Source organism: Xenopus laevis, chromosome 5L (assembly GCF_017654675.1).
Source record: "Xenopus laevis strain J_2021 chromosome 5L, Xenopus_laevis_v10.1, whole genome shotgun sequence".
In the NCBI taxonomy this organism is placed as follows: Eukaryota; Metazoa; Chordata; class Amphibia; order Anura; family Pipidae; genus Xenopus; species Xenopus laevis.
The window spans coordinates 111,286,949-111,313,425 of record NC_054379.1 but is presented as its reverse complement, the minus strand read 5'-3'; the positions used below and the strand labels follow the sequence as shown (position 1 = coordinate 111,313,425).

Genomic DNA, 26,477 nt, shown 5'->3' with positions numbered 1-26,477 from the left:
TGTGTCTCTTATAACATATACCCATTTTACTTTTAATCAATATATATTGTAATCCTCCTTTTTTTGGCCTCTAATAAAAATAATTTGTAAAATGTGATTTTCTTATCATGGTCACCTTGCAAGAGAACCAGCACCAGCAAGATGTTACAATACTGTAACAATTATAAGACAAGTCAAGCCTCTATCATTTGTGCCCAAACTGTTTATTTAAAGGAGTAAGTAACATTTGTAAAGATTAAAAATATTGAGGATGTATTGTCCTTGCTGTTATTACAACTCCCATAACTACCTGCTTGTAGTACAATAATTCTGGACATTGCTATATTATGGTGTGCTGGAAATTAAGGCCCATAACTTCATTTTCATTTAAAGACAAAAAATATTTTTTAAAAATAATTCAAAACCTGTTCTGCATTTAACCAAAGGCAGAGCTTTAAGGCTCTCTTGATCAAACAGCAGTATATTCAAGGCTTGCTGTCAGCCATTGTACACATATTGCTCTTAGCATCCCTGCTAATTTAGGCTTGATTCCTTATGGACTTACACATTCTAAACACCGCTCAGAACCAAAGCTCTCAGAGGCAGAATTAATTTATAGCATTGCTCTGTGGGTTGCTGAAAAAAAACCAAAGCACATTTAAAATGCATTTCCAAGAACAGATGAGAAGTTGCTGAAGTGCACCCAGATAGCCTCTTTCATAGATAGAGTGGGAATTGTAGTGCTCCTTCATATACTGTAAGGGTTCAAGGAGGTTGGAAGACAGTTTTCAAAAGAAATGCAGGAAAGTGCAAGCCTAAAACATATGACCAATTATATATTTGTAACAAAAAATTAGAGAAAGAGGTACTTTTCCAAATACATTATTGTTATTAAAAATGGATCATTTGAATACTAGCAATAATTAGTCAGCGCTTACATTAAGCAAGGCTACAAAGATTGGCAGTATGTAAAATTCTTCTGTAAGATCAGTGCCTGGGCCACACTCATTCACTAGCACAGGAAAAATCCTATTGGCTGTTGGTCCGTGACGTCAGGACGAGTCATGCACAGTAGCTCTGCATTAATATAGTGGAGAAACGAGTCTGTGACCCCCATCTTCAGAGAGAGCCTAAATGTATTTTTTGGTAAATGCAGACTTTCCTTCCTAATAAAACCTCATTTTTAAATAGTATTTTAAAGTGCTTATTTTGGAAAGTTTCCCACTTTAACTTGATTTAGAAAAAGGATGGAGATTGAATTCATTGCTAAACTATGGAGAAAAAGTACAGTTGTGAGTCTGATTCGATGTGTTCTGATTCAATGCAATTGATATGCCTTCAGTGTATCTGTGCCATACATAATGCACATAACTATTGATTTCAAGTCTGCACTTGCGTACTTGTTTGCATTAAAAAAATGAAATACAATTACAATAAAAAAAGGATTTTACACTCTTTCAAAACAATGTATTGGGGTTTGATTGGGTTTAATTAATGGTTAAATGTTTTTTTAGCAGACAATTTATGGAAATCGAAACTATGGAAAGACCCCTTATCTGGAAAACGCCAGGTGCCGAGTATTCTGGACATTAGGTTCCATATTCTGGATAATAGGTCCCATACCTGTACTGCGCTTACCCTTGTCAAACCTGCTAAACCTGTCCATGGTGACTTTTGCGCAAGAGCTTTTAAAGAGCAGCTACAAAAAAAAACCCTCAACCCCTATATTTTATTATCTATGTAATCTCCACAGAAAAACAAGCAGGGTGGCTTAAAACACTCCAATTAAATTGTATGTTTTTATATTACAGTATGAAGGCTGTATTCCTGCATTTGTTATTATTTATAGTATATGCATGACCCCACTTCCTTTCTATTTTACTATTGTTAACCTCTCATATCACAAAATGCATTCTCTTCAGCAACTTTGCTGTCGTATATGGTTTACATAAAAGACAAGACAGATACATGAAAGAATGTTGTATTTCGATTCAGTTAAATAATGCAATATATTTCTTTATAACACGCCATAAAATATACCTAAGCATGCAGGTGTAGTTTCCTGTGTCACTGATGATAGCAGGCCGGAACCATAGTGTGTCCTTGTCTTTGATGATTCTGTTGTTTGGAAGACGGATGTTGACAGGCTCTTCAAGGTCCTTCCCTTGGCCTGTCCAATACCACATTAGGGTCAGACCCGCTGAATGTGCTGTGCTATAATTATATTTTAAAAGGTCCTGGAAAAGAGGGCATCGAATGCGGGCAGGTTCTCCTTCATATGCCTGGATTAACTTCATAGTGTCCACTCCCCAATCATCACATCGCTCTAGGGATAAAAACAGATCACATCTAGACATCACAGACGTTATGCCTTTATTCCCAGAATTACCACATTACCACTACGTTGCAGGTTACAATGCTGATTTATTGACCACTAACTGAACAACTCTGCAACTTTGTATAAGAGCTTAGACTAGAGTTGTTCTATAAAATGTATTAAAGTGGCCTACATTGTACAAAAACAAAAGGGAAAATTTATTTTTTTTATAAACGTATTTATCAGTTTACAAAAACATGACTTGCAGATAGGTTTGCTAAAAAACAGTAAGGGGTACACATTTTGTAATACACTATAGGTTTCTACAAATGCTGTGACAGCCATGTCAACTGCTTAAGTACATTGTACATTACCCACTGTGCAGAGACATCACTTCAGAATTGGAGTAAGATTTCTCTGCAGATTAAACTCATTGCAAATCATCACTTTCAGCATACAGTGGGCAGCAAAGTCAGTTGCCTTGCAGCTGGTGAACCTTGAGCTCAAGCCAGTGTCCAGAACATTGTAAAAATGCCACTGAGAATTGCAGTGTGTAGAAAGGGTCAGAGTATGCCATTTACAGTACTGTACTAATATTGTTTCTGCAGGGGGAACATTAGAGGTTAACTGACATTTGTTGAGGGATGAAATGGGAAGATTCTAATAAATGATGAAATCTTTTTACTGGGAAACAAAAAGAAAATAAACGCTTGCATTCATATACAGATGAATAGATAGATATACTTATAATGCTAAGAGAAACCCTTATCTTATCCCTATATTTCAACTACAAAAACCCACAGCAAATAAAAAAAGAAAAACATCATAACTACGGGCTCTATTAAATAATGGACTGAGAGTTAACATAACCTTAGATATTCCACGTTTATTAAACCATCGCCATTCTTGCAGACACTCAATAAGACTGGAGCATGTAGTCAATATCTCTCTATAGTGCTTAACATTTATCAGATTTATCTTCATTGAGACCTTGGGTAACATTATGAGTGACACCTCCATCTGGTACTGTAGGTAGGTATTTATAATTATATAAAGTACACAAAACTTTGGCTTAACTGTAATATACTCTTATAAATGGTGTTTAGTAAAGTCATCATTATTATTGGCTAAGTGATATAATCTATGTAAGACAACTCACAAACTTGTTTTCTATAAAAATAAACTGACTCACTGTTGTTAAATATGAGGATGCTATCACCTACAAGTTCTTAGACGCATGTTCAAAGACACTTGCTTTATATGCCTTTACATGGTCATAGAACTTCCCTGAGCAACACGTTGGCGCTTTATAAATATGTGATGATAATAATAATAATTTCTGTGGTTGCTTTTATGCTACTCTAGATTTTCCCAAAGAACAAACCCAAAGCAAAATACCAAATAATAATACCAAATAATACCAAAGCAAAGCTATCTGTATGAATATTGGAACTCACAGCCAATTTTTGTGCTCTTCTGTGCAAAATTATACTCTGCAAGGCAGCAAATAGCATAAGTTTATGGTTTCTCATGAGACCCACAGTTCAATTAGAATTCCAATGACACCAGATCAACAAAATATAGAAAATAAACATTATCCAAGGACATTCATATACAAAATGTTTATCACCAGATTCTGTAGATACATTAGCCCTTGTATTGTTTTATACTGGCCATCAACACCCATGAGAAGGAGCTATTATTAAAAAACCTCACAGAAAGTCGCTATAAATTCAAGCAAGGCAGTGAGCCAGTTTCACCAGGCATTTTTGTAACATCTGTGGTGACAATAAGAAACCATGTGACAGGTTTATTATATTTAATTTATATTATATATTTTCATGTTTTATGCCAGAAAATTACTGTTTCAGCTCTTGCCTAGAGCCTTTCTCAAAATCTGAAGAGCCAGAACATCAATTTTCTGGCATGGTGCAATACTTTTTTTAAAAAGAGAATGTCCAAGGAGTGCACTACTATTCTTTTACAAATATACACATAATCATCTCCCAATGAATAAATGTCAAACTATTCTGTCACATAAACCACTATCTATCGTCCAAATGCAGGGAAATTATTTTGTAAGTGTGCGGGAGTTCACTTAGCAGAATAGCCTCTCTGGGGACAGAGCAATACTTCCATTCTACTGCACTGCTATTGACAATTTTCCATTATCCAACATCCCCGGCGATTCCCAGGACAGTGAGTGGCACAGACGGAAGAAGACAGCAGTTCATTCTCAAGTGTCATAGACAAATGATGCTGATGGTGTTTAGTGCACTGCTAAGCCTCTGGGTGTCACATCCAAGCTGCTTGATTCATGTGTAGCCACAGCTACATGTAATCGTTAATAAGACAGACTGGTTGTCACTGACAGAATGCTAATGGCTGCACGGAGTACAGCTTGCTTGTCTAAGGGCAATTGGCTTATGTTTGAAGGCAATGTAAAAATCACTGTTGCTGCTTTTGCAAATAACCCTGCAGATAAAACTTGAAGTTTGCTTAAATATCCTTTAAAATATTTCATTATCATACACAAGAGCCATGGATATCCTGTAAATGATATCCTTATAAATGGAGCTTAGTGATGTCATGGGTTATAATCGGAGCATAGTGATGTCATTTCTGTCATATGACTCACTGAAACTTGTGTATTATAATAAATAAAGTACCCCTGTTGCAAAATATAAGGATATTAGACGTTACCTTGGAGGTCTGTGATCTGTATAAAAAAAACTTGGCCTTATATTTTACAAGCGGGGGTACTTTATTCAATATATAAATTGTACTTTAAGCTTTCACTGTTTATAACTGGTGCTTAGTTATGTTATTTGTGTCAGATAACATAAGAAATAATATACTTCATGTTGTAAAATGTGAGGATATTGTAAATCACCTCAGAGTCTGTATAAATACACTATATTGCCTGTTTTAATGCACCCTACCCTGGACTATTCTCTTTAAATGGTTATGGCTGGTTATGGAATCCTTAGTGACAAGTAATATCCATCTTCTTTACAAATGGAAGGTACATTTTTCCCTATATCTTTAGTAACCAAAACAACACATTTTATAAGGTTACACTTGACAGTGAACCAGTTATAAAGTGAAAAGCTGAGAAGTCATATTGCCAGAGGAAAGCAGCTTAATTCCAGAGGGATATGAATTGATGCCATTTTCCATGCATTTTCATCTTCACGTCCCTATTTTTCTCCTTTTGATAAACTGCTAGAAAATACATGGCAAAAGCAAGTGTAAATAGAAAAGCAAACTCTACCTCACCTTATAATAACAGAATCTAAGAAAAGAAACTATAAAATCATGCTGCATAGCTGAAAATATATCAAGTTACATGGGAAGAAAGACCCTAAAGAAACAATAGGAACACATGCAAAAAAAAAAAGTAGAGATGGTAAAAAAACACATTTCTCTCTGTATTAACAAACCAGTTATTTGTAGGTTAATTGTCTCCAGTTAAAACATAACTATAATATGTGTATTTGATACAAACCTAAAACTGTAAGCTCCACTGGGGGACTGATGTTAATGATATATAATCTCTGTAGAACTCTGCAGAGTTTGTTGGCTCTGTACATGTATGGGACTATTCTTGTCTGGAATACCTGAGGTTTTCCAGATAAGGGGTCTTTCTGTGATATGGATGGATCAGAATACCTTAGCGCTACTAAATAACATTTAAACATTAAAATACCCAGACTGATTGCTTTGTCATCAGCATTAATTAATGCAGCTTAATTGCCATGATGTGCAAGTTATCATGTTTTTATTACGGGGAAAAAGGAAATCACCGAATAAAATAAGCATTGTTTGAATTAATAGGGTTTTATTGAAAATGACATTGCTGTCTTTAGGAGAATTCTGGTTAATGGGGTTTATGGATAACAGATTCCATATCTGTATAAACCTAACAATACCTGATATTAAACATTTTAACAACTGACCTTTCCTCTTTATTGTATATGAATTATTAGCATTTCTATTCGGCCAAATTTCAGTCTCCAACTGATACAACTAACTGGTTGTAGGGGGTCACTGATATCAGTAACCAAAAAATAAAAAAAAAGCAGATATACTGTAGTAGTACATTTAGAACTTTAGAAATTAAGATTTATAGTAGTTCCATTACAGCATTGTATTTGAAAGTCTATGTCATTTGAGCAAGTGTAATGATAGCTAGTTTTTTTCATAGATGTTCAAATGGAGGTTCTGGGAAAACACAAATCACACCAGTTTTGATGTTTTTTGCAGCATATCTGTATGATAAATAACACAGTATGACAACAGGTGCTATTTATCAGAGCAGCTGGGGAAAGATCCATGTAATAATAAATGAAACTGAATTTAGTTTAGCTTTGTGCATGTATTTTGAATGCCAAGCCCCATGTTGACATTCAGAGGCATTACTATAACTATGTAACTGAACCTGCTGTGGACTTAATACTGAAACTCTGGAAGTGCCAGATTTCTCCTGACTCCAAGGGAAAGTCATAACATCCTTGACTGGCACTAGAAGATTACACAAGGCAAGGGCCTCTCTAAGCCAGGGAAAGATTTCCCCACCTGCCTGATGCCCTTGATCACACAATAAACATTTAGGAACCATTCACTTAAAAATGGAACTTGTAGCATAAAGGGTATTGAGAGTACAGAATTTAGTTAAAATGTCTGAATAACAAAGCCATTATTATAACTCATAACATTACGGCACCATAATGATTACACAAGTGATTACTGTTTTGTCTGCTTCTAAAATATACCAAGTATACCAAGACTAAAGGTGGCCATACACGGATAGATCCGCTCGTTTGGCGATGTCGCCAAACGAGCGGATCTCCCTCCGATATGCCCACCTTGAGGTGGGCAATATCGGGCTGATCCGATCGTGGGCCCCAGGGCCCAACGATCGGATCCTAGCGTTCGCCAAACGGGCGGTCGGATCGCGGGACCGCATCAACGAACAGATGCGGCCGCGATCCGACGGGATTTTTAATCCCATCCGATCGAGATCTGGCCGACTTTCGGCCAGATCTCGATCGGGGAAGCCCGTCGGGGGCCCCCATACACGGGCCAATAAGCTGCCGACACGGTCTGTCGGCAGCTTTTATCGGCCCGTGTATGGCCACCTTAAAACGTATTGTTATCAGGAGATAAAAATATAGGAAAAAGTGTTTATTCTTTCCTTTAGGTTAATTGAAGCATATTCATTTAGATGAGTAAGCAAAATGCAGAAATGCTGCTTCCGTGCTGTTTTTGTCAATATGAAGAACACCTGGAGCATTTCCATTATCCTACTCTAGAATTAAAAAAGAAGATGCGATCAATATTTTTCCATCACATTTAAATTGATGAGTAAGAAACATAAAGAAGCTTAACAGGAATCAGCAGGATTAACCCACTACTGTGGCCATGCATGGAGAAATACTGAGCCCTTTGGTCCCCCGATGGTCCAGTCAACCAATATATCTTTAAAGGAGAATTCAACCCTTAACTAAAAAAAACCCCTGCCCCCTACCCTACGTAGACCCCCCTCACTCCACCCCAGCCTAGCTGCCACTGGGGGAAATGCCCCTACCTTTTTCTTACCCCTCGGTGCAGATTGAGGGGTTGCAGTTCATGGCAGCCGTCTTCTGGGTCTTCGATAATCTGAGACTGAGACCGGCGAAGAGGCACATGGGCAGTTCGAGCAATTTCCTGGTTTGCGACAACTGGACATGCGACGAAATGAACGGAAATTGCTGAAGCGCCAGAAGAAGACACGAAGACCTGAAAGATGGCTGCCATGAACTGTGATCCCTGAATCTGCACCGAGGGGTAAGTAAAAAGTAAGGGGCATTTCCGGGGGGGAGGAGGGAGGGGGGTCTACTTAGGGTAGGGTTTATTTTAGTTAAGGGTTGAATTCTCCTTTAATTACTAAACTGATAATGACTATGAAGATTTTCAAACCTAGCAACACATTGAGACAAAAACTGGTACACCCAAAGGATCCAACACTTAAAGAAAAACAAAGCAATGTGGTATATGAAGTCCAGTGTAGTAAGGAGTGCACTGCCTTATACATTGGGGAGACAAAACAACTGCTCACCAAGTGAATGGCTCAGCATAGGAGGGCAAACTTTACAGGGCAAGACTCTGCTGTCTTTCTACACCTAAAAGACAAGGGACACTCCTTTGAAGATAGCAATGTCCAAATCTTGGAAAAAGAACCGCTGGTTTGAACGAGGCATGAAAGAGGCGATTAATGTCAAGGTAGAGAAACCATCCCTGAACAGAGGTTTGGCCTTTGACTCCACCTGTCTGCTACATACAATACTGTTCTAACATCTGTACCCCGACAATTTCAGAACACTTCACACACCCATTCAACACCTGTTTCTAGTTGCATGTTGCATGACACATTGGTAATCCTATCACAGTTACTACAGAGCAATCAAAACCTCTATTAGTTTCAGATGTCACCTCTCTGAAGAGTTGCAGTGTGCCGTTGTGATTGGATTATTGGAAGAGTTTATATACCGAGGCCTTCCCACACCAGTCAGTTGAACTGAAGAAGCTGCTTGGATTAGTAGTGAAACTTCTTCAATGATTACTCAGCAAGTCCAGTTGTTTTAGAATCTCTTATTGGATAAACTGATAATTGTTTTTTTTCATAAACTGATAGCAAATTCAGATTATTCAGATGAAAATTTTATCTTGAGTTTGTTTAATAAAGAGCAGACGTGGACATCAGTTTATTAACACAGATGGCTGTATTGTATACTGCATAAAGCTTTCCACCCACATACAGCAATGTGGTCACTTACAACATTTTTTAATTACTCTGAAATTAAATCTGGTGTCTGGAGGTTCAACACACAGACAGAAACCTTCCTACACAGACACAAATATGCCTCCACAAACCATTTATTTAATGAGAGGTTGAAAGTCAACTGACTAATCAAGTCATTTAAAAGGAACCAAAACCCAGAGCTTAAAAGTTTAAAATACTGAGGCATTTCAATTAATGGCAGTACAACTGCGTGTGATCAGGTCCCGCAATCTGGGAGCATTTGTATATTCAAACATGAAGTCCTTCTTCATGTCAAAGCTGAGCTCCACTTACAGTACAGTACAGCTATTTCTCAGCTGGCAGAGAAACACCAAATAAGGCTATTCAGCCAGTCATTTACTTCAGTGGAATCCACCTAGAAGTGACAGGTTTCGACCGGAAAACATGTAGAGGTTGTTCACAATGTCCCTCAACTGATAGTCAGAAGAATACTAAGAAGAGAGTGTACACAAAAGTTTGGTCTTACAATTTAAATCATATCACTTTTGACACTGTTTGAAAACTTCAGATTTAGGCAAGTGATGAATGTGGTGGCAATACATAGGGCTCACTTATTACTGGTTGGCACCAAATGCTATACTCATGCTCCTGGCCAGAAGCATTCTGCACCCTTGAGTCAGTTGTGTTTATAGTAAACCTGCCTTAAAGAAAAACTAGAGCTTAACTAAAGAAGTAGTCAAGAAATGTACATTGTATTTTGGGCTTCTGTACCAGCCCAAAGCAACCACAGCCATTTAGCAGTAAAGATCTGTGCCCCCTAAAATGCCCCGGTAGCTCCCAATCTTCTGCTGATTCACTGCACATGCTCTGTGCTGCTGTCACTAACTGAGCTTAAGGACCTACTCACAATATACTGTTTATTCAGAATAGAAATGTCAAAATATAAGGCTGATCAGTAATTAATACAGATAATTACTACATGGCAGCACAGATTCCAGTGCAACTAGCATCACCAGTTAATAATCAGCCCTGTAGCATCAGCTTATATTACAGGCCAGCCTCATTTTCTGCTTGATAATTAGCGATGACCACTAAGCTCAGCTTCTCAACAGACGCTTTCCAAGATGGTGACCCCCAGTGACAAGTTTGATGACCTGGATCATTGTTGCTGTTGAGAAGCTGAAACTTCAGACTGGTGCAATAAGTGCTGTATATAAAATATGGCATTGTTAGCCAGTCATTTTTAGGGTTTAGTTCTCATTTAAGGTGGTTATTCACAGGTTCAACCTATGGACCAAACAATCAGAACAGCAAAAAGCAAAGAAGAGCCTCAGAGATGTGGCTCATTTTCATTTACTTTTGGCAGACCAATTAAAATTTTCCTTAAAAGTCATTAATCCTCAATCCACCAGGGCTACAAGATTATCAGCCTGAATGGTCCCATGATTTATCATACTTGCCCAAAACAGCAAGCAGTATGTCAAATTGGCCAAATTTCCCAACCAAATAATTTTAGCTATCTTAAGGCAAATGCAAAAGGGTTTCATTATAAGTCTCATTATTGCTTATATAACTGTGGTGCACACAGATGGAATTGGGCACAATCAACCTGGAGAGTTGAAAAAACATTGTGTATTCTTGAAAAAAAAAAACGTATTGGGTTGTGCCAGTTTTTGCACCTTGCCTATCATTATAAACATGCTCTTTTATCTCATTAACATTCTCTACTTTGGCAAGATGGCTGACAAAATTGCCTCAGGATGCCTAGGCAAAATCGTTATGCAATAATGAATATACATGAAAGTGGTACCATTTGGGTCTAGACTTCATTGAGCAATATTGATGCAGGTATATCAAAGTAACCTTTATTACTAGTAATTTTAGAACAGTCCAAAACAATAATCATGATGAGCTGGACCATCCTTGTTATTATACAAGGTGGATTAGGGATAATTGCTTATAACTCTATTTTGCCTTAGACTCACATATATGGGAAAGGCATTGATGATATAAAAAAAATTTGCTGCTGGGCATATTTTTCAAAGGGAGAAATAAAAAAGGTCAATCCACGAACAGAAGTGCAAATTTGGGCATTCTTTTGAATGCAATACTACAACTTGTGCCCATACACATTAATCCCAACTTGCATGTTCAAAAAATGTCAATACTTACTAGTTAAGGTTAAGCAGACCAAATGCATTTAAATTTGTTCAAACTTTCTATAGGTCTCCTTTTTATTTTTACAATTGGATGCCATTTTTCTATTCAACGTGCCCAAATTCAAACATCTGAAGGTAGAATAGCCACAAAATGTGATTCTTTGCACATCAGAAAGTTTATTAACAGTTAAACTCATCTTCAGGCAGAAAGATAAACTGCCTAGTTTAGTATTACATCAGAATTACATTAATCTTCTATGGGGACTGAGTAATTATAGATCAGTGGCTTAATCTTCACTTTATTTTGTTCAGATATTTCTCCTTAAAAGCAGTTCTTTAGAATTCTAATTAAACACTGTGTTCTTGTCTATTAGTATTTCAGACTAGCATGACTTTTTAATATTTTATGAAACCCGAGAACCTTCTACTCCCTTTGAATTTTGGAATAGAATCAACAAATTCAAAGTCATTTGATTGTGTTATAATAACATCATAATGAACGTGGGTTGGTAGATGCGTCATTCTCATAAGAGAGACATTTAATGGCTTACATTGCCATTCGGCAGGAACATCGTAATGATAGATGGGTACAGTTGTCTGCGCCCTGACATTTCCGAGGCAGCAGACCAAATGAGGAATGGTCTGAATCTTTGGGAAGTGTTTAGTTTGGTGTTTTCTTCTTGCAGATAAATACATTGTTTTGATGCTGTGTATCAGAGGAAGAACAAAGTAAAGTGACCTTTGTACCGGAGCATGCTTATTAGTAGGACTTGGTTTGAGCTTCACCATCTCTTAAGCTAATTAAAATCTGTCTAATGTGACCAATCAATTTACTTGAAATCACCAAGTCTATGAATAAAGTTTAGCCAATTACAATCTCCACTGAACTGAAATTTTGTGCTCTATATTTAAAGCATTTTCTCCAATTTAAATGTTAGGAAATTACTTTCTAGATTGAACCTGCAAGTGTTTGCAGATATTATGAAAAAGGCAAAGCATTCAGGCAAGTTATATACAGGTATGCCTCTCTTAGATCCTTTTTCTTTGCACATAATTAGCACATTCCTCCATCAATTTTGATAAACTGTGTTGTGCCAATTAGAAAGGCTTTGCCATCACAATAAACAACAAAGTAGGATAACACAAGTAAACAAGAACATCAACACAAAGACAATATTTATGCCCTGCAGATTTTTTAAGGGGTATTGTTACGCATGTATTTTTAAAGGGCAATTACGCACCAGAATAAATATGACCTATCTATCTTTACTGTATGCATGACATGGAGCAACTGTCCCCATACTAGGTCTAGCAGCCCTGTTTCACAATGGTATTACAAACCATGTAACTCTACCTTACATTTCAAACTCTACCTTCCACTGTGGCCTTCCTTATCCAACCCCCATGGCATAGTGCACACAAGGGTGCTTAAAGTGCATGTACACTGAGTGCTCTATTGCACCTATACTATGCCCCCCCAAAATAAGGTCATATCATAAAAACATTGAATACAATTTAGGGTTGAGTAGGATGGGGTTCTAAACATAGGTCATATGGCTTCTGGCTGTCGGAAGAAGCACAGCAACCCTGTGGTTTAATCTTAAAGGTGCAGTTCATCTTTAAATTAACTTTTGGTATGATGTAGACCAGGGTTGCCCAAAAGGTAGATCTGGATCTACCAGTAGACCTTTAGCTGGTGATCAGTAGATCGCAAACAGCTTGTCTAGATCACCCTTCTATTTCATGATTTTCATTCAGATATTTATTATGTTATGGTAATATAAGAAATAGTTGTTTGTTAAATATAGCAATATACATTTTCTCACACATTAATATTTAAATAATATTTCCATGGAACAGAATGCTAACAATGCTTTTATGGATGCAGATCATAATGGGACAACATCACTAAAAGTAGAACTCGCATAAGTAAAGTATGGGCACTCCTGATGTAGACAGTGATATTCAGAGACAATTTGCAATTGGTCTTAATTTTTTAGGGTTTTAAAATAATTTATCTCTGTGTTTTACAGCTTTCAGGTTCCTAGGGTCCAATTTACCCTAGTAATAATAATTTACCCTTAGTAATAAAAAGTAACAATAACAATACAATTATAGCCTCACAGATCAATAGCTTTGCGGCTGCTGGGGCCAGTGACTCATTTCTGAAAGTTGAAAGAGAGAAGACACAAAGACCAGGACAGTTTAAAAAAAAAATAAAAACTATCAACAATTACAACCAATTGATAAAAAACTTAGAAAAGGAAATTCTATAACATACTAAAAGTTAACTTAAAAGTTACAATCCACTTTTATAACAATAGACATGTGCTTTATTTGGACTTTAAAATTAAATTGTGTTTGATAAATGGCCATATTGCATGGCACAAATTAAATTGTGTTTGATAAATGGCTATATTGCATGGAACAGGCCATTCCATACATATTACATTTAACTATGTGGTTCTCTTGAACATGTTCAAAGCTATCCACTGTTTCCATGAAAGAAAATCTCCTCACCAATGGGCTATGAAGCACCCCGACAATACCTGCCCCATCACATTAGTTGGAATTGCCGCATGTAAAATATATTACATCAGATGAGTGATGAAACATTTCCAAGTCCAGTTGTTGTTAGACGAATCACTACTAGAGACCCAGGAAATTATATTTCTACAAACACATCAATGAAACCTGCCCTCTCAGAATTATTGTCACCCCCAACAGGATACACTATAATAGCTAGAATATGATCTGAAGGAGTCTATGGCAAAACACGGACAAAAGAGACCAAGCATCTGCGTTTACAGTTATGTTATCCGCCGATTATCCCCAAGCAAAAAACAATACAGCTTTTTATTCATTTATTTTATGCTTCCTCTATGTCTTTCCCTAGATGATGGGAGGACCATAAGGGAAGGGGGATTCTGCTCTTTTAAAGAAAAGACAGTCCCTGAAACCACAGAAATTCCTGGCATTTTATTTGAATGTGTTAAAATTGTATTCTCCCCTATTGTATCCTTTAAAGCTTCATTTGATGCATTAAAAATCTCTCAGAAGGATTTGTGCAGCGAGGGCAGCTAGGTAATGAAGCCAAGCCAAGGGCTTTATAGGTGCATGTATGATACACAGCTCATGCACATATTGTCATAATTGATCTCATCACCAGTTACTATATCTGCATTGTTAAATTGTATATACATTTTTCATTCATTTCTTTTTATCAATCTACTAAGTGTAGATCTCTACTTAAGTTATTTTATGTGTAACTGGCAAAAAAAAAAATCACAATATACCGTATATGCTTTATTTTTCCTCTCTCTTCAATTGACATTTCATGGTTTCTGGCTTTCACACTAATCTCAGCAATCTGTTGTTTCATGTTGATGGCTCAGTTTATAGCTGAACAACATTTCGGAGTAATTTTAGCACATGACTACGTAGCAAAATGTACTTCAGGTATTTACTTCAGAGCATAAAAAAAAAAAATAGTGTTGCCTTTCTCTATACTGTAGGTACGAATGTTGAAAGATGCTGCCAACACTAGAATGGTCAAAATTACAACTGCCAATTTAAGGGGCTGTATAAAAAAAATTACATTTATAATTAATGTATTGTACAGCTCTTCTGGTTGCCATTTCTGGAAGAGGCACATCCAAATGTAATTGTGGTTAACATTTCAGAAACCCCTGTAAAGGCAATAACATAGTTGTACCACTGCACAGCTTGTAATGGATCCACACCGTTACACCCCTACATAACTTGGTGGACTGGGTTTACATGATTTACTGTATAAAAGCAATAGATTTATAGAATTATAATAAAACAGCCTTTTGAAACTTGGCTAACTATAGAATGTAGTCAATAAATGAATGATGCAATTCAGGAAGGGATATAGAATGAATCCACATTCTGTCTTCATAGAAGGCTTCCTACTGCTTAGCAACTGTAAGTTGTAACATGGAAAGAATAGGTGCCCCTGTTACCCCCCCCCCAATCACCAGTTCTCAAACCATTCTGTTTTAGATTGTAAGCTCTTTTGAGCAGGACCTTCTATACCTCTTGTATTGGTTGCTTTTTTTTTTGTATGCAACTGTCATTTGAATACATCCATTTGCTGTACATTATAATAATAATAATAATTGTACCCTCGTAATCCCTTTATTGCTATGAGCCATGAATCAAATTAAAACTTGTATAAGTTTTTCTACTACATAACCCATATTGATTACATCTGAATGGCTCAACCATGGTATAATGCAGAGTGTAGAGTGGAACACTCAGCACCTTTGCAAAGTTATTTTACACTTTAAACCTGCACCTCATGGAAGAGATGAATTTATGCTGTGGCTAGACTGACTGGAGAATATCTAATCCTGCGAGAGATGTAGGCCATCATCTAACTTTCACCGTTGTTAAGAAAAAACAGTCTGTGCTGCATAAAGAGAAATTGGGTTCATCCTTTGAGCACCCTGCTGATTATACAATGGGACTCACAGCCAGTCAAATTCAAACACCTTGACCTATTTCGCAATGCTCACCTGGTGCTTGTCTGTCTGTTGTCATTGATCGGACATATTCATTTAGGGAATCCTTACGCAAGCAGTTTTTTTCAGCATGAGCAGCACAATTTGAAGATTGCTCATCAATTCTATTAGTCTTGCCAATAACATCTTAACCCTATACACAGCTGAGCAACACTAGCCATTATTCGCCGGCAGAACAGAAATTAATGGATCCTTACGTAAGAATGATATTTAAAGATTCACATTAGAGAAACAGGCCTGCCTATGTTGCAGAATTGGTGCTGGCTAAGAAAATAATCAGGCTTGTATTGAGAAGATTTAGGAGCAGGGAATAATTTATGGTGCATACTACAGACAGCTTGCTAGATTTTGGTGTCAGAGATAAAAATATATTATGCTGTCAGTCACGAGTGAGTTGACACCTATCAACCCTCTTCAGATCCTGCAGGCTCTATGGGGCTTGGAGAAATAAAGATTTGCTGCAGGCTGTGATGAGTTTTTGTGAATCAGCAATGTTTCTTCATGGGTGTAATAGCGAGGTACGAGGTCAGTGACAGTGCAGCAACAGCAAGCTTTTGTGAATTTCAGCTCCCACTAAGACTATTTTGCTCCCAACACGAATTTAAGCAGCTTAGTTATACACCAGTACAAGCTACTGTTTTATTATTTTGGAAAAAAGCTATAATTTAATAATTTGCAGTTGTGCTCTCTGAACTAGAAGAGCCAAATTTCTGGTTTAAAGAAGAAGCTTTACTAAAGAAGTAGGGCAGAAATGTTGCACATTATGTTATGGGATTCCGTTCTAGCTCAAGTCAATCACAGCCCTTTAGCAGTGAAGATTTGTACCCCCGAAGATGCCCCTGTAGCTCCCCAACTTCTTTTCATGCTCTGTGCTGCTGTCAGTTACTGAGCTTAGGGGCAGATGCACAATGTACTGAATATATGTAATATAACTGTCACAATATTAGGCTGATTAGAAAATATTCACATTACAGAAAGTAATAATCAGCCCTGTAGCATCAGCTTATATAACAGGCAAACTTTATTTTCTGCATGATAATTTGCGACAACCCTAAGATTAACTTCTAAACAGCTGCCCAAAACCCACTGAGCATGTGCAAGTTGCAGACACTTCTAACAAAATCCAAGTTTCCCAAGATGGGAAACTCCTGTGACAACTCTGAAGGTATGGATCATTACTACTATAAAGATGCTGAACATTTAGTTCAGTCAGTACAGTCATATGAAAAAGTTTGGGAACCCCCTCAGCCTGCATAATAATTTACTCCACTTTCAACAAAAAATATAACAGTGGTATGTCTTTCATTTCCCAGGAACATCTGAGTACTGGGGTGTTTTCTGAACAAAGATTTCTAGTGAAGTAGTATTCAGTTGTATGAAATCAAATGTGAAAAACTGGCTTGATAAAATTTGGGTAACGAAAATACCACCATCCAGAATCCAGGCACTCATCAAAAGCTGTAGGAGGCGTCTAGAGGCTGTTACATTTGCAAAAGGAGTCTCAACTAAGTATTGATGTAATATCTCTGTTGGGATAACCACATTTATGCACCTGTCTAATTTTGTTATGATGCATATTTCATATTTTCTGTTAATCCAATAAACTTTATGTCGCTGATGAAATACTACTGTTTCCATACCATAAGGCATGTTAAAAATAAGATTTTGAGATGATGCAAGGCTTGCATTAATAACATTGTTCACAAAATGGCAGCTGCCTGCTTGCTAAAATGATGAATTCCCAGGCTGAAGGAAACAAGGTTTAAATAAATTATAGTATAAATATAGATTATTTTGCTTGACTAACATGATAAAATAGAATTTGGAATTATTTCTCAAGGTGAGGGGCCATGGTTAAAATATCAGTCATGGTCTCTATTGAAAAAAATAAATCAATCATTGGCCCTCTTACATTTTGTTTGAAAATCTAGTAACTATAATTTACTAGGAATCCATAAGCTCTTGCTTGCTTTACAAAAGGAATTTTCATATATGTAGACAGAAAAGCAGCCCAGTAACAAGAAGTGCAGATTAAGTCTTAAAAGGAGAGCTGAGCTGACAAACAAAGTCTTGGCAAACGCTTATAAATCTCTTTCACATAAATATTCTTTCAAGTGTTACTTACCAGACGCGCTGCATCTTGGGGCAGTGAAGACACAAAGACAGCACAGGAGAAAGCCTAACTTCATCCTGCCAGAAACAAATGCACAGTCAATACAACAAAATAATGCCACACAAATAAAATAGTGATTTAAACATTTTCTAGAGAAAGCTGCTTCATATTCCCTAGACATCCTACAAGCCAGATATTTACCAGTAGCTAAGATGTTGGCATTTGTAAAAATCCACTGTAAGGTACAAAGCACAGGCACTCGCATCAATATGCACATTTCCATAAATCTGTGCTTAGTGTCTGTTTGCCTCCTGTTCAGTTGATGTAGGCTGTTGTGAGCACCCTGGAGCTACCACCACCTCCTAACCAGGCTTCAACTCCAGGGTTCCCACAGCGACTTGTCTCCTTCTGGAAACAGGGGTGTAACTACTGAGGAAGCAGGTCCTGTGGCTGCAGGGGGGGGCAGGCGGTATATGGGCCCAGATGAGGCTCTAATTAATGAACAGATTCAATATATATTGGTAAAATAGGACAACCTCTGAATATGTTGGGTGCCCTAAAATGAATTTGCTGTGGGGCACAATAACATCTAGTTACGCCACTAGCTGTATATAACACCAACAGGACTTTTTTTCAGTGCAATTGTGTCTGATTTGCTTCAAAGTGCACCTGCAACTTTGTCAATTTTAAAGCTTTGGCCACAACTGCACCAGACACATCCCCCTTGGCAAACACAATTATACTAGAATGAGGGAGAAAACGCTACAACATGGCAATTATATTGCAAATTTGCACACTGTGATGCAGATAAATGGCCTACACTGACCCTTATATCCTTGCTAAGTGAGTTCAGGGTCGTATTGGGATGTCGGTGGCCCACCACAGGGGCCCCTGTTCCTGCTCTCTCAACCACAGCCAACCCCTCTCCCCCAAGCAAGTATCATTCTTACACATGTATGGGACCTGTTATGCAGAATGCTTGGGACCTGGTGTTTTCCAGATAACGGATCTTTCCATAATCTGGATCTTCATATCTTAAGTCTACTAAAAAATCATTTATACATTAAATAAATCCAATAGGTTGATTTTGGTTCCAATAAGGATTAATTAAACTTTACAAGGTACAGTTTTATTATTGCAGAGAAAAGGGAAATCATTTTTAAAAAAATTGGATTATTTGAGAAATGGCCTTCCTGTAATTCAGAGCTTTCTGGAAAACGGATTTCGGGATAACAGACCCCATACCCATATTTACTTTTGAACGATCGGTGGAGGGAGGGCAGATGGGGGATGACGAGGGAGTGGCAGATCACTGGATATGGAGAGGGAGGGCAGCAGGGGAGTAATGGGGGAGGGAAGAATAAAAAGTACTAATAATGTTTTTTGTATACTTTTTTTTATATTTAAAAGGTGTACAGTTCAGGTGCATGTATCATTGCAAAGAAAATGAATGGGTAGCTGTTTGGATTGTCAGAATTCCTGTTGCAGAGCTTTTTGTAATTGCATTTCATGCTCTACAGGGTTGAGGCAAATACCTCACTAATGCTAGCCCTAATATAGGTCAATACTTTCAGTTACGGGAAATAAAAGAGCAGTGAAATCGGACGTTTGTCCGTAGCCGCAGGATAACAGTTAATAGAACACACATAATAAAGACAGATCGCCTTTTACTAGTATTAGAGATGACAAACTTCCTGTGCAGCTTCAGTTCTACAGTGAACTAAGCAGTTTTTCTTCTTTTTGGCCGTTTTGCTAAATACATGAAACTGGGAAATTTCATGTATTGCTTTGTGCCCTTAGACTTCAAACACTGCACAAATTGGGCTATGGTTACTAGATTATTGTGCATTTTGGGCTGCTTAGTGTAGGCTTATACTATTAATAGTGTTACTAATATACATTAATAACATATATTGTGATTTTCAAAAAATAACTCAAAGTGGTGCGTATGTGCAAGTAAATTGATTATGAATTATTCGGGGTAAAAAAAAGATGATGATTTGTGTCCAAAATTACACTTTGTACTTCTGCAAGTAAAAGATTGTTAATCTTTCCTGACCCTAATTTGCATATGCAAATTAGGATTCGGATTTCGTATTCAGCCGAATCTTTCACCAAGGATTCATGGAATCGGCCAAATCCCAAATAGTGTATTCGGTGCATCCCTATTTCTGGCAGTTGGTGCAAATGACATATTCTGGTTCAATTGTGCTATGGCGATTCATGCAAGCTGATGTTGGAACGCTTGAGCTATAACATGGTTCAGAGTTGTCGGTAGCTCCACAACTGTGCTTGATTCAGAAGAGAAGGCAGGATAGTCTGGGACTGATGGGTGCCAAGCGTAACTATAGAGAAGTGAAGAAACACCCTTTGCAAGAACTTTTAATGAATGGGGTTTAACGCGCAACTGATTGCAGGGAAATTTACACTATTGCAACTGTGAATGTAAATGACCTCTTGTATGTTTCTATCATTCCAACCCACATGTAATCACAGTATAATATATGCTGTTTAAAAAAACGTAAAGTGTATATCGCAAAACAGATGAAAACTACATGCACATATAAGACCATAGATGCAATCTGTGCAAAAACTTAAAGGATTTCAGTGCAGTGAGTATAATACAGGAGCAATTTGCTAGCTATGCTGCATCAAACCAGCTACTTTATGCGTAATTGCAATTTAACAACTGCCACCCACTGACCCACATCAGACCAGATCCAATGAAAAAAAATCTATTTCCAAAATCGTTATTTGGACCAAATTCTGGTGTTTATACAAATGGCCTGTAGGTGTCACTGTGTACATGAGTAATGCTGTGCATGCACAGTACTTTCTATACAGCTTCGGGTGTTAGAGGGAAGCTACTGCTGATGTGTAATGGCTGCATGAATCTGCTAATAAAAGCACTGTTATCCTCTACTCATCCCCGGCTTCCAAAACACAACAAATTGGCGACGAGATGTCTCTTCTACCTCTGCAGCAGCATGCAGCTTTTCTTCCAAACCCTGGTGAGCCTACCATTCTTTTTACTGCTTGGACCCGTACGTTTGAAAATTACATTATTGCTGCTGACCAAGGGGATATTTCTGTTGCTAGAAAGCGTGCTTTACTTATTCACTGCCTGGGAGCAGAGGGACAGCGCATATTCTATTAGCTGATGATACTTATGAAACTGCATTTACTGCTATAAAGAACTTTTTGTGCCAAGAGTAAATGTGGTTGCTGAAAGATATAAGTTCCGCCAACGTGGACAACGTAATGGCGAATCCACAGCACAATTTGTAGCAGCTTTGAGAGAGCTGGTTGTTACCTGTGACTTTGGGAATCTAACAGATGAAATGCTAAGCAGGGCCGGAACTAGGGGTAGGCAGAAGAGGCACATGCCTAGGGCGCAGCGGTGGTGGGGCACTGGCATGTGCCCCATCTGCTTGCCTACCTGTGTTCCGGCCCTTCTATAACAGCTCACCAGCACAGGACTTAATACTTTGCCCTGCTTCTTCCCAGACCCGCTCCTCCCATGATGCGCTCATCACCACTAATGTACTGCTGAGAGGGAGGTGCAGGAGGGAGGGTGGTGAGCGGCGCGTCCTGCCTTGGGCACAGTAAGTGCTTGGCCCCGGCACTAGCGCGCACACGGTTTTTCGCTCATGCACGTGTGTTACTGTGGGGCGCTCCAACCAGCCGACTGCCTAGGGTGTCTGCCCAGGCTGGCCCGGCGCTGATGCTAAGAGACCAAATAGCGGAAAAAACGAATTCACCACGCATTAGAGAGAGACTGCTCCTAGAGCAGGATTTAACCCTTGCAAAGGCTAAAACTCTCAGTAATTGTGAATTCAGCACTGTGGCCTAATAATTCACAGTCACAGGCAAAATACAGTGCTAAGGAAAGCGATTCAGTGCAAAACTGTGCAGCAAATACAAATAAAAAATACTGCTTTCGCTGTGGTTCAACACAACACTATGCAAATTATGCTACATGTCCTGCAAAAGCTGTACAGTGCCACAAATGCAAAAAAATAGGACATTTTGCTAAGATCTGCCGTAGATCTGATAAAAATGTTCATGAAGTCACTACTACAAATGTCACAGTATTAGGTGTGGACAAAGCTGACATATTTATTCCAGACAAGTTTATATGCACTGTCAATGTCAATACTGCTTCTGCTGACAAGGGACACTCCATTAACCTGATGCCTGATACAGGTTCAGCTGTTTCTATAATACCAAAGGATGTTTTCTTGAAATACTTTGCAAAAGATCCGCTTGTTGCACCTGCCCTGAGACTGGTCAGTTACTTAAATGATCCAATCCCTGTGCTTAGTTTCTTGCCAGTGACTGTACAATTTGAATCAAATATTGCAAAATGTGACTTTTACATTGTGAATAAGGGTACTGCTATACTTGGAAGTGATCTCTTTGCTGCATTAAACCTACAATTAGTTGATGGTCTCATTACTACAGCACCAGTGCCTGCCACACAGCCAGTGTCCAGATGTAAAACCATTATGCCAAAAATTGAGGCGATTGCCCTACTCTATAAGGGAGACTGTCTCACAAGAACTAAAGAAACTGGTAGAGCAAGATGTGATTGAAAAATCAGAATCCTCCGAATGGGTTTCACCAATTGTTGTAACAATGAAGAAAACTGGAGGTATTCGATTGTGTGTTGATCTTCGTGAACCTAATAAAGCAGTTGTTATGGATAATCATCCTTTGCCACAAATAGAGGAAATATTTTCAGAACTCCAAGGAGCAAAATTCTTTTCTACTCTGGATCTTCCTGGAGTGCTTATCATAAAGTATTACTGCATGAGGAAAGCAGAGACCTCACTGCATTTATCACCCATGATGGTTTGTTTTGGTTCAAGCGTGTACCTTTTGGACTGGCTTCAGCCCCGAGTTGTTTTCAAAGACTGATGTCTTCTATATTCCATGACATACCTGGTGTACAATGCTACTTGGATGATATAATTGTCTATGCTCCAACTATGGTTCTTCATGACAATTACCTAAAAAATGTTCTGAAATGCATTGATTCTGCAGGACTGAAACTGAACCTTTCGAAATGCCACTTCAGACAAACTCAGCTGTAATTTCTGGGTCATATAATCTCACAAGATGGACTACTGCCTGACCCTGACCATGTCAACACAGTTACCCAAGCACCTACTCCATCTGATTTTCAGACCTTACAAGCTTTCTTAGGTCTTACTTCATGGTATTCCAAGTTTATTCCCAAATATGCTTCAGTTGTGGAGCCACTTAGAGCACTACTATGTGGAACTTTGAGCCTGGTTTGGTCAGAGACTGCTCAACAGAGTTTTGAAACAGTTAATTTGTGAACAGTCCAGCGCTAGCGTTATTTGATCATGCACTACCCACTATGGTTACTACAGATGCTCCAGACTATGGCGTTGGTGCAGTTCTCACACAGATCCATGCTGATCATGCAGAGAAAAATGATACTGCTGCTTGTTTGTCACGTTTACCTTTACCTGCAGCTTCTGATACACTGGATGAGGACATAGAAGTTGTAGCACTGAGTGATTTACTATCATCTACAGTTACAGCTGCTGATTTTAAGCAAGCTTGTCTCACATGTCCAATTCAAGTAAAACTACCGGACATCTTACAAAGCAAATGGCCAAATGCTGAGAAGAAACCCAGTCCTGATACTCAACCTTACTACAGGATTAGACATAAACTATCCTTAGTAGATGGCTATGTTGTCCATGGAGCTCACCGCTTACTGGTACCAGAGACCTTGCGAGAAAACAACTTGCATATGAGAGTCATCAAGGAATTGTACGTACAAAACAAAGACTACAAGAACTATACTGGTGGCCAGCAATGGATGGCGATGTGGTAACTGCCATTCATTCTTGTGTTACTTGTCAGAATCATGACAAAACAGCTATCACACATACACTACCACTTCAGCCAGTACCATTTCCTGATTCAGCATGGGAAAAACTTGTTATTGATATTGTCGGTCCTTTTACAGATGCTCATATAGACTGCAGATTTGCTATAACCTTGAAAGACTATTACAGTAAATGGCCTGAAATTGCATTTGTTTCTTATATAACATCAGCTACAGTAATAACATTTCTGTCTACAGTCTTCAGCAGAGAAGGTAATCCAAAGGAGTTAATATCAGACCACAGTTTGTCTCATCTGAGTTTGAATTCTTTCTGAGAGAGAGAAATATTGTGCATATGAAATCTTCAGTGTATTACCCACAAGCAAATGGAGAAATCAAGCATTTCAACAGATGTCTGAAAGAAACACTACAGACAGCAAATCTTACTGGGAAATCTTGGAAAGTATTTACAACAGAGTTCCTACAAAACTACAGAGCAACGAGCCATGCAACAACCCAATCATCTCCAGCTGAATTATTACATGGCAAACAGATGCGCACTAAGTTACATGTTGCAGACATCAAACTTCCACAAAATACTGTGCCTACAAAATCGTCTACTGCTGACATTGTCAAATGTCAACAAGCCAAATGCAAGGCTTGAAAAACGTGACAGAAAACGTGGTGCAAGATAAGTGCACTTTCAGCCTGGATATTTAGTCAGAATTAAGAAACCAGGAAAAATGAAATAAGGACAATCTAAATTTACTACACCACTTGAAGTGAGATGACAGCGAGGATCATACACATATGAACTGTCTGATGGACGCATATGGGATGCTAGTCATCTTGCTCCTGTTAAATATGACTTTGGAGAAGCTCCATTTGATGAAGGACATTTTCCTACTCCTGATGTCAACTGCAATAGGCCTGAAGAAAGTGAACCTATAAGGCATACTGAGAGAATCAGAAAACTACCTGTATGGACCAAGGACTATGTGATGAATGTATATTATTGCTTTAAGATGCATTGTTGTTGTTTATTACATTTGCCCAAATGCTTTCCTACTATAGGGGTAATATGTGGTGTTTATACAAATGGCATGTAGGTGTCACTGTGCACATGAGGTGTGCTGTGCATGCACAGTACTTTCTATACAGCTTGGGGTGTTAGAGGGAAGCTACTGCTGATGTGTAATGGCTATGTGAATCTGCTAATAAAGCACTGTTATACTCTATGCATCATCGGCTACCAAAACACAACAAATTAAATTGTACATAACTGTAACTGAAAACATACTGAAAATAATACACTGGTTCTCTTGGTTCAGACTATTCTCTAAAAGCTGTACTTTTGACTCTGTTCCAGCTCCACTAGATTGCAGACAGGTAAACTAAACAGATTATTGAATGTGAATGCACTGCTAAGACTGTCAAATGAATCCATGAGGAACATGAGTTTGGCAGTACCAGATGGAGTTGTAGCATGCAACATTTTAGCTAAGCTTAATTTGAACAACTGGAACATGAATAGTATGCTGAATTTTTATCTATGGAGTTGAAAAATGCCCATCAGTTATCCAAGCGAATATTTTAATTCAAGCTGGGTTTATGGAGATATTTTTTGGATTACAGTTACAGTTAGCACTGCAAATATGTCCAGACTTTGCAGTCATATCCCAGGAGAAATAATATCAATGCGGGCTAAACACTAAGGGGGTTATTTACTTAAACTCAAATGAATCAAATTTTTTAATTAAAACAAAGTTGACCAAACTCCCATCCATGAATTGAACTAATTTATCAATAATTCTTCTCAGAAAAGCCGGAGCAAAAAATGTTACGACAAAATTGAGTGTCAATTTGAATCGTACGATTGATGGTCCAAAAACTTTATTGAATTGTCACTGGGAAAACTTGACTTTATCGGATTATTGGACAAAAATCCCACCTTTATCGATGATATTGTTATATTAAGCAACCTCTGGACAGGTCAAGCTGATAGCTTGGGCTATAACAGAATTACTCTGAAATCTTCTGACTCACTGGGAAGTTGGTGGCACAAGGCATACATGACATGTGCATCACAATCACTGGTTCCTGTCATAAAGTAGTACAAAAATAATAATACAGAAATGATTAATGCAAGTATACATGCAATATAATAAAATAAAAATAGCATATACATATATGTGTGTGGGGGGACCATGTGAAGCTCCAATAAACTCCTTGTCTAAGATCAAGAACATGGCCTACAATTTCCTGACATGATCTGACATTATTAAAAATATTAGGAGGTGTGCTGCCCTCTTCTTAGATATTATAAATTACTTATTTCCACAAGTATATTTGTTAAAACACTAAAGAGATAATTAGGGTTGCCTCCTGGCTAGTAAATATGGTGCTTAATGCTATTATTAGAAAAGAAAGACTGAAACATAGGAAGGCCATTAAATGCCAGCTGAGGTAACATCGTATTCCTGTAGCATGAATTAGAACCAGTAACACAAAAAAATAAACACTTAACGAAGATTAGATGTTCTGCCATAGAAACTTAAAGTTCAGCATTTTCCTTTACAAACAAGCGGATCTTTGACTGAATTAGTAGTAAATTGGTTTAATGTAATTGTAATGGCCCCTGAATCAATGATCATATCATAACACTGGCCTATGCTGACCCCCAGGAAAGACTCATTTCAATTGCCTAATGTG

At 38.0% G+C, this 26,477-nt stretch overlaps 1 protein-coding gene across 2 annotated transcripts in view; it reads right to left on the bottom strand.

Annotated features, from left to right (window-relative positions):
- il1rap.L (interleukin 1 receptor accessory protein L homeolog) overlaps positions 1-26,477 on the bottom strand; it is a 100,243-nt gene that overhangs the window by 26,974 nt on the left and 46,792 nt on the right. For both annotated transcript variants that reach the window (XM_018263595.2, XM_041563261.1), the window contains exons 2-3: positions 17,912-17,976; positions 2,020-2,305 (exon numbers count right to left, since the gene is read on the bottom strand). In XM_018263595.2, coding sequence (XP_018119084.1) covers positions 2,020-2,305; positions 17,912-17,975 — 350 coding nt within the window. In that variant the 5' untranslated portion in view covers position 17,976. The remainder of the gene's footprint in view (positions 1-2,019; positions 2,306-17,911; positions 17,977-26,477) is intronic.